The sequence below is a fragment of the Chlamydotis macqueenii genome, chromosome 23 (genome assembly GCF_036417535.1).
Source record: "Chlamydotis macqueenii isolate bChlMac1 chromosome 23, bChlMac1.mat, whole genome shotgun sequence".
Lineage (NCBI taxonomy): Eukaryota > Metazoa > Chordata > Aves > Otidiformes > Otididae > Chlamydotis > Chlamydotis macqueenii.
Window position 1 is genome coordinate 5,494,574 of NC_141578.1, and position 9,462 is coordinate 5,504,035.

Here is a 9,462-nt window from a genome sequence, read left to right on the forward strand (position 1 = left end):
GGTCACCCCTGGGGGAAACCCTTCCCGTCGTACCGGAGCGGGGGAGGGAGCCGTTTTTCCATTGGGGAAAAATAGAAGGGAAAAAAAAAAAAAAAAGAAAAGAGATGAACCCAGCGCCAGCCGCCCGTGGTCTGCCGTTTCCTCCCGATAAAGGAGGAAGCGGCCGCGCCCCTCGGTAACCGGATAAAAGCCTCACCGGCGGTGACGAGAATCCTGTCCGCCCCGGAAAGGGGCGTGCTCGACTCTGCGCATCGCTGCGCGCTGCCCCGCGGAGCCGGTACCGGCAGCGGCCATGGCCCTGCGCTGGCTCTGCGCGGTGCTGCTGGCGCTGCCCGGGGCCGGGGGTGAGCGGGGCTGCGGGGGGCGAGGGGCGGGTCCGCGCGGGGGTGGGCTTGCGTGGGGATGGGGCTGCGGGGAAAAAAAGGGCTGTGTGGGGCTGGGACCGCGTGGGGATGGGGAAGGGGCTATGTGGGGCTGGGGCTGCGTGGGGATGGGGTGGTGCGAGCGTGGGCCCGCGTGGGGAAGGGGCTGGGGCTGCGTGGAGCTGTGGCTGTGTGGGGATGAGCCCACGGGGGGAAGGGGCTGTGGCTGCGTGGGGATGGGCTAAGGCGAGCCCCCCGCCCGCAGCTGAGTGCCAGCAGCCGCCGAGGTTTGTCTTCGCGGAGCCCACCACGCCCCTGGAGCAGTCCTACGCCGTGGGGACCGTGCTGAGATACAGGTGCCGCCCGGGGTACACGATGGCCGGGGGCAAGTCACCCGTGATCACCTGCCTGCCCAGCTCCAACTGGTCGGAGAACCCCGACTTCTGCATCGGTGGGTTCCCCCCACGCGCGGGCTCCCGGGATTGGGGTGGGGGCCCTGCTGCGCCCCAGACCCTGCCTGCGGTTCAGCGCAGATGAGGAGGACGCTCCCTGAGTTGGTGTTTTTAGGAAAATTGAGAACAAGTGCTCGTCCCGCCTGCCTGGGGTTGCCCTTGCTGCTTAGGAACCTTAATCTCTGGGGGATGATCTCTGCCCTTATTAATTACGTTACCATCTGGTGAAACCGTGTAAATGCTGGAATATATTTGCACAGAAGCAAGGTACGGTGCGGAACAGGCTGTGGGAGCCTCTCGTCCCCGTGGTGCAGCACCTCTGCCGGCCCTGGGGCCGTCAGTGGGTCCCTCCCTTGCCCTTCCTCCTCCTCTGCGCCATTTCCCGACGGACTCGGAGCTCTGCCCGGAGCCCGCCGGGCTCTTTATCAGTGTCCTTTCTCAATAAGCCTATAAACCTTGGCTTTTTTTTCATTTGTCCTTAGCTTTATCTGTGTTTTTATTTGCTTTTTAGTTGTGTTTTAACTTGTAGTTCCTCAGAATTTAATGTGGACCTTTTATCATTTCTGAAAGTGCTGGTGCTTGCTCGTGAGGGAAGTTAGGTGCCCGATTAAACGTCCATTGGTCTGTAACAACCCAGAACAGCACTGTCACCTGCCTTTCAGTATCACGTTGTAAAATCAAGCTGATGCTGATTGCTTGCCCTTCCAGGGAAGTCATGCGGTCCACCGGACATCATGAACGGCAACTTTGAGTTCACGACCGACCTCCTGTTCGGGGCGACGATAACCTACACCTGCAACGTGGGGTAAGCGCTGGCCCAGCTGCCGGTGAGCTGGCGGAGCCGAGGCTGGGAGAGAGCACCCACGGGAGCCTCGGAGGCTTCTACCCTCTGGGGACCGTCACCTCGGCAAGCACGGGCACGGCGGGAGGGGTTCGGAGCGGGTCAGGCGCTCTCCTGCTCTTGCTGTCAAAACAGGCTATCGTCTGGGTGAGCGTGGTACTTGCAGGTTGCTTTTTGGCTGCTTTGCAAAGAATTCAGTGCCTCTCCCGCTGGCGCTCCGCAGTAATTCAGGGTTCGCTGTTGCGCGATGGGTCTGGCTGTCCGCGTCTTAGCTAAGGGCTCTGGGGAAGAGCGAGCTGCGGTGTCCTGGGGATACTGGGAGCGGGCGAGAGGGAAAGCGAGCGGTTCAGGTACGTCAGGGACGCCTAGCTCTGCTCAGAAAATAACTTTCTGTTTGGATGCACCCCTGCACAGCACGGGGCGGAACAGGCTCGGGGCAGGGATGCCGTCTTGCTCGCGCTCCTGTGAGCTTGTACCCGCCCGCTGCAAGGACTGAGTTTCCTCTGAGTGCATCATATCTTGTGTTTCTTTAGGTACTGAGAGAACTGTTCTCTAGGAGGCCTGGCTGGTTTTCCCCTAGGGTTCAGCTCCTCCAGAGCACACCGCATACCATTAGAAACTGTACAACTTTCTGAATTTCCCAGGATTTTTTTTTTTTCCACTTCTTTTTTTCAAAGCGATTCAACCTTTTATTTCCTTAGGTACCGATTAGTTGGGAGGCCGTCAGCGCAATGCGTGCTTGAAGGCAATGAAGTTTTTTGGGATAACGTTCCATACTGTGCCTGTAAGCAGATCTTAAATGTTTTGTGTCCATCTCTTCCCCGAAGCTATTACAAAGTACCTGCTAGTCTGGGGAACGGCAGGCAGACGCTCTCTTCTTGGCACCTAATTCCAATTACCTTGCTGACTCCTCACCTCTCCCCCAAACAAGCACTCTTGCTGGAGCTGGGAATGAAAACTAAATATTGAGGGGGATCTGTGGAAGTTGGCAGCTCTGTAGTGGGATCTGTGAGAAGGGCAGCTCCCGAGGGTGTTGGTTGGTACTGACGCAGACGCCGCGTCACTCATCCTGGCAAGGACATCAGGCAAGCGTTGCTGAATTGTTCAGCAAGAGCTGCGCTTGACCAGGACATCCAAAATCTCAATTTTCAAAGGGGAAATAAATTCTAAGAGTTTTGTTGCTGCTATTTGGACAGCATCCCACATTTTTAGCATCCTATGGGATGGACCTGACCATCACTGCTGATAGCTGAGATGGTTTGCTGCTGTGATCGGTATTCTGGCCTCATCCTCATTAGCTCAACGAAGGCAGGAAATGTCACTCTGGCAGGTGAGGGTCCCAGACTGCTTGGTGAGACCATGTTTATTGCCTCCAGAAGGCCCCTTCTGTAGTGTTTCCTCTTGGTGCTGTTTTACCATTTTAACATTTATCCATTTATAAAAACCCTGGAAAACATTCAGAATTTAAAGGCACCTTCAAGACGTTAGGTTGAGATGATTGCTTTTTTATTCCTGTTTTTTTCTTTGGCTTTTATAATTTGTTTTGATTGGTTTTTTTGGTGGCTTGTTTTGGTTTGTTTGGGGTTTTTTTGTTTGTTTTGTTTTTTTGGAGTAGCTAGACCTCAGTTTCATATTCTATGGAAATATTTTTGTGTTTTCTTGCTGTTGCTTTCCCGTGCAGCTATTCCCTGTTCACCACCTCCTGCCATCCAGAACGGGCAGCTCATCGACGGGGACAGGGACTTCACCTTCGGCATGGCTGTGACCTACAGCTGTAACAAAGATTTTGCTCTTATTGGAGAAGCTACGATTCACTGTACGGCGGATGAAAACCTCGATGGGATATGGAGCGGTCCAGCCCCTGAATGCAAAGGTAAATGTTTTATTTCTCTCCTTATTCTTTTGACTTCAGGTCTCGTCCCTCTCCCGATCTGTACTTTCCCAGTGGGCTGCCAAACATGAGGAGTTTGATTTGAGTCTCAAATGATTCCCAGAGAGCTTAACGCAGTGATGTCCCGAGTTGTGGTGGGAGGCAGGGCTTGGTTTAACAGATTCTTCAGCCCGCAGAAAGCTCCCTGCCCGTGCCCAGGGCTTCCTGCAGATAAGAAATGAAGCTCTCGTGTGCGCAGGTTTTTAACGATGTCTCCGTTCATGGAGTATGGGCAGCCCAGTGAGGGGACTCGCCTCTCTCCGAGCGAAAGGGCGGCCGTTCTCCTACAGAGCTGCTCGTGTAATACCTCTGGTGTCACTGTGGGGCTTTTCCTTCTCGTCATAAATACTGTCATTGTCTTACCTTCACTTTCAGTGGTCCGATGTGAGAATCCAGAAGTGAAAAACGCGAGAAGGGTATCTGGCTTTGGCACTGAGCACACCTATAAAAACACAGTGGTCTTTGAGTGTGATCCTGGCCACATGTTGAACGGTAGTAGCATAGTTACTTGTGAAGCAGACAATACCTGGAAGCCATCTCTGCCAACGTGTGACCCAGGTGAGTACAAACAAATGTATTCCTGTGAGCAGTCAGCTTCCAAACATCGTGCGCTCACAGCCATGCCCTTGCAGAGCGTCCTGGCTGGGGTCCTCGGAGGGCAGCCGAAGCCGGTTATATATTTAGACCTGAAGCTATTTATTTGTGAGCTGCAAATGATCTGAAAGTGCACTGAAAGGAGAGACAAGCTGCCTTCTCCACCTGGCAGGCTTGCCTCACCAGCTTCCACGCGCGCTGGGGATGTGTGGCTTCCGAGCTGGTCCTGTGCTTTATGGGGGCAGTCAGTGAAGGAGCATCTCTGCTCGATCTCTGTCTTTTTTTCTCGTTAAGCAAACTGTGGAATATGCTGCCGTTTAGTAAAGGGGTTGGCTGCAAACCATATCCCAGAATCTGACGCTCAAACAGGTTGAGATGTTGTGTGCTCCCAAACACCCGGTTGGCTGTTGTTACTGCAGACCCTTTAGTACTCTTCTGTAGCTAACCTTGCTCTTGTCCCCAATTAGTTTGTGGTCCTGCTCCGAGCTTCCCCTTCGCCGAGTTAACGAGGGCTGTGGGTGACAGCTCTCTCGCTGGAACTATGCTGAAGTACCACTGCAAACCGGGTTATGCTGCCGCAAAGGGGAAGTCCTCTGTCGTCACTTGTCTGAGTGACACAACTTGGTCTGCAGACCCAGAATTCTGCGTACGTGAGTATCGACGTTCCTCTCCTGGCTTGGCTGATGGTACAAGCGATCTGTACGCGCTTGAGCTGCTACTTCTCTGGAATTTGGGCGATGCCCATCGCTGGGTTTGAAGTAACGCCCGCGCTGTTTCTTTTCTTCTAGGACAGGAATGTCCTCCTCTCAAGATAGAGAACGGGGATGTGATTGCAGAAAACTTCCTGTTTGAGACAGTTGTGACATTCACCTGTCACTCTGGGTGAGTGGATCACTGCTTATCAGGGACTGACTCAGGGGGCAGAAGACAGTGATAACATCCACCACCTCCCTCCTCCCTGGTTTCCCAGTGCAAAAGTCTCCAGTGGAACCATCTGTTATGTCTCCAGTGAGATGAGCCCGTGGCACGTATGTGTGCTTGGTAACGCAGCGAACCGCTCCAGTTCGGCTGTTATCAGTGCCCTCGTTTGGTGGCTTTGATGTGGCCAGATCCCATTTCCTAGCATCAGCAACTTCTGATTAATAACTCGCCTGCATGCAGTGGTGGGGTGGTGGGGGAAGAACCCTTTCTGGGTCATCTTCTGGAAAGTGCTGAACTTCTCTTTCCTTAGGTATGAATTAAAGGGGTCGTCTTCTGCCAAATGTGTGGTATCAGGAAATGGAGTTGATTGGGATGCAGCGTCTCCATCCTGTGAAAGTAAGAGGGGAAAAACGCTGCACAGAACCACTAAGATAATAGTTGGGACTGTGCTGGTGTAGCTGCCTTGCTGGTGGGCTTGGGCTGCTCTTACCTGTGCTCCCTAATTCACTCAGCTGTAAATTCGTTATTTCAATACTAATTCCTGCTGCGAGGCTTTAGGTGCAATATTCTCATACAATTCAGAAATCGTGCTTTTTTTTTTTTTTTCTTTCTCTAGTTACCAGGGAAAGATGAAGATAATTGGATGTTAGAGCTCTGTCCACTCAGTTTGGTATAATGCTGAGATCGGGTGCTATGAAGTCAAAGTATAGCGTTATGTGAAGCTAGAAATGGCTGAAACATTTCTTCTAGCCTGATGAGGCACTTCTGTGGCTTCTTTCCTGGGGGGAGATCCTGGAGTTGTGGCTCCCGGGCTGTAACTGAGGTCCAGAACCAAGCGAGAAAGCTCAGAGTATTTTCAGTCGCTGGTAGATGCGTGGCGTTTGGCTGCACTCCTCCCCGTACACCTCTTCACCTGTGCAGTTAGAAGTACTCAGACGCTCTTGCTGATGTTCTCCTGTAGGAAAGCTCCAAAAAGTTCTCTGTGAAGAGCCCCCCGCGATTGACAACGGGATGCACAATGGCACAAAGGGCACAGACTTCGTCCACGGCTCCGTTGTAGCTTATAAGTGCAGGGATGGCTTCACCCTGGCTGGAGCAGCCTTTCTTCAGTGTATCGCAGGAGACGGATACCGGGGAGTCTGGAGCAAGCCCACTCCTGAGTGCAGAGGTGACTGTCTCCTGTGTCTGTCCTGCTGCCTCCTCTGTCTTCAGAATACCTATTTGTTCCTTCCTCTGTGGATCCTTAAATCAGATAATTCTGCTCAAGAGTAAGCCTTTGATGCTTCCTGAAACATCTTTGGTTAAAACCTGGTGCCAAAAGAGCACAATCAGGCTGCGGCATGGACTCGCAGGCTAGCAGCAATGTATCCTGGTAAATTCCTCTGGGTTTTAGCCGATAGACATCTGTGGGGTTGGGCTGCGCAGGGGTCCCATTCTGCCTGTTGCCCGGATTTTCTTCCATATGCATTCACTCTGATTGAAGATCCTGCATGTTGTGTGGTGGGATGAATTACCGTGCTGAATGGGTGCGGAGTTTCACGTTTTGGCTCGCTTCCTTTCCAGGTGGAACGAACATGATCACTGTTGGTGAGTAGCGCATATCCCCGAACCCCCGTACCCAGCTCTTGCCTGTCTTGATGTTATTGTCTCCTGCATGTTCTTCTTGAAGTGTTGTCAGATTTCCATTGTTGTTGCTTTAAGATCATACTGGGAAAAAGGGGGAGAGAAGGTAAAGGGGACCAGGGAGGGAAAAGACAGTTGAATATGTTTGAGGTGAAGACTTAAACTTCTTATTTGTCTCTTGTAGGAATCTTCCCCCTCCTCCTGGCAATGCTGGTTATGAACATCTAGATCAGGGAACGGGCAGTGCGGGGAGGCACCTGTAGACCTGTTGGACTTGATGATGCTGATCTTAGTGCTCTGATTTTCCCACCTGTGAAATCGGCCTTGAACCCGCAACCGACTGACTTTGGATGAGAAAGCACTCGCACTTTTGGCTGCAGCAGCTGTGTGTGGCGTGGGACACGGCGGCTCGTGCACGGGGCTGGGCTGGGCGGCTCTCAGAAACCCGCTGCAGAGATCCCCACGTTAAGCGGCAACAATGCCAAAGACCTTCGCGCTGCAACAGAGCCCAGAAAATCCTGCGCTTGGGTAGCTCCACGTGTTCAGCTCCTCAGCCCCGCTAAGGTCGTGTTGTGCCTGGTCCTGAGGTGAAAAGTGCTGCCGAGAGGATGAACAGTGAATCGCGTGAGTGATACGTACTTGAAAAAATGGTTTCATGCAAACAGGGTGCAGAAGCTGGCTGTTATCTGTGAGTCCTGAAAGCTCTGAAAATGTTCATATGAAAGCGCAGTTGTAGCGGTTACTTCAAGGCAAGTCTGAACCGTTGTGCAAACAGCAATCCTTACAGATCAGTGATTTTACCAGAGAGAAAAAAAAATTAAATGCCTCAATACAAAGAGCTACTATTCCGACTCTTCCTGTATGTACTAAAATGACTTTTACAATTCAGCTGCAGGTCTCTGCCCTGGCACTATCTCTGTATCACACCAAGGCGTCCCCACCCTGCGGAAACGCCCTTCCTGGCTCTGCGGTGGCTCAGCGCTTCTCTCGGAGCGGTGACGCGCTCGGTGGGCTGAAAGCCCCGTGAGGAGCCCGGCCGGGCGGGCGCTGAGGTGCAGCGGTGCCCGGGCCGGATGCAGAACTTGCAGGTGTCTCGGCAGATGCCACCAAACATCAGAAAGTTGCTGCGTGTGAACCTTTTCACTTTCTGCCCAGATGCCGCCTGCCTGGGGTGACTCTGAGGCAGGGAATCGCTGCGTGAATGTGCACTTAAAAGGCTTTTTTGGGCGGTGCTGTGCACCGCAAAGCCAGCTCAGCCCCGGGACCCCTCGGGGATGCTGTGATGCTCAGGGAGGAAAAGCAGGTTTTTGGCCTTGCGCTGCTGGCGGGCGGCTGCGCAGGGCGACTGGTGCTCGGACGCTGCGCCCAGAGTACGCACAGATGGACGTGAAGCCAAAGCCTTAATTTGCTCCTCGTGGGGAGCGGGACACAAACCTCACATCTTTTATGCACTTTGTTTTCATCCCGTCTGACCTGACCTTGCGCTCGGTGTGTTGCGGACAGTTTGTGAGGGCGGATAGAGGTGAGGGAGGACGCGTGCTGTCCCCAGCTCGATCCAGGCCTTGGCGGTGCCACGAGGCCAGCTCGGATGGTGGGACCTCACTCACCTTGTCTCAACCAAAGACGCGGGCAAAACCGCCCTTGATTTGTTTGGCTGACAGAAAGCCCACGTTGTGGTGTGGGTGTCCTTTCCTGGTTTTAACTCGGCGCCGCTGAACGGTCGTTTCATAAGCTAAAGAGGTGTGTAGTGCCTCGTAAAATGGAGTAAAGATTTGAAAGCTTCCTTGGAATACTGTTTATAAAGGAAACAAAACTGACAGGGTTTAACTTCAGCTATTGCCTGATCCAGCTTGAGATGCTGGGACTTTTAGCTGCTGGTGAAGCAAGACTTTGAGGTTCAGGGTTTTGTCTGACGCAGAGGTAAATGCCCCATCTCTGAGCTTGTCATGATGCGCAGATGGGAACGGGAAGTGTTCAAAATGTGTCTACTACAAACCTTTTGTTTCTGCATTTTTGCCAGTGCTTTCCTGTTAACAGGAACACGCATCGAGTTAAAGGGTAAAACACAAACGGCCCTTTCCATCAACACGTTACTCTTGTTCCAGATAGACCCGCAAAGTTCTCCCTTCCCAGCAGAGAACCATCCTGCTCAGCTGGATGCCGTTTTCGGAAGCCAGTCTTGCAGAACAAACACTTGCAGATTGTTGGTTATTTTTGTGCATCTTTTCCCGTAAGCCACGTGGATGACTAGACGAACAAAACGCAAATGTAAAGCCTCGTAGCTCAGTGTCATGTTCTGCTTTGTCGTTTTAATCCCAGCACAATTGTCCCTACGGCATAGCGCAGAGTGGTTTTCCCAAATGATTTAACAGCTGATTTGGGGATCAGTTTGAAATGATCTCCCCACAACCAAGTGGAAGGAAATGTGAATGCTCTGACATGGATTTTGGGTGGGTTCACCACAATTTACTGTTGGAGAGGGCGTATCTACTGTGTTTGTAATTGAGTTGTACGTAGTTTTACTTTATAATCTGAGTGTAACCACTCAAGTGCAATTCTGAAGTATACACCTTGGATATGTCAATACTGGAAGCTCTCTGTCAATAAAAGGGATAAAAAGACTTGAGTGGCGCACGTCTTGCTGCTTGTTCTAGGCTCAGGAAGCATCCTCCGTGATGTGAGGTGGGGAGCTGGAGGCTGCTGCGGCTGCTCCTACATCAAAGTCCTGTCCGTGGATTT

The 9,462-nt window shown here is 52.3% G+C and overlaps 1 protein-coding gene across 1 annotated transcript; it reads left to right on the top strand.

The window, feature by feature from the left end:
• Nucleotides 1–176: 176 nt before the first annotated feature.
• Nucleotides 177–9,344, top strand: LOC104483969 (complement component receptor 1-like protein). The gene is made up of 12 exons (XM_086765372.1): nucleotides 177–344; nucleotides 628–813; nucleotides 1,523–1,619; nucleotides 2,357–2,439; nucleotides 3,337–3,528; nucleotides 3,961–4,143; nucleotides 4,647–4,829; nucleotides 4,968–5,061; nucleotides 5,411–5,496; nucleotides 6,062–6,268; nucleotides 6,664–6,687; nucleotides 6,908–9,344. The coding sequence occupies exons 1-12, from the start codon at nucleotides 293–295 to the stop codon at nucleotides 6,949–6,951; spliced, it is 1,431 nt and encodes a 476-aa protein (XP_086621498.1). The 5' UTR covers nucleotides 177–292; the 3' UTR covers nucleotides 6,952–9,344.
• The last annotated feature ends 118 nt before the right edge of the window (nucleotides 9,345–9,462 follow it).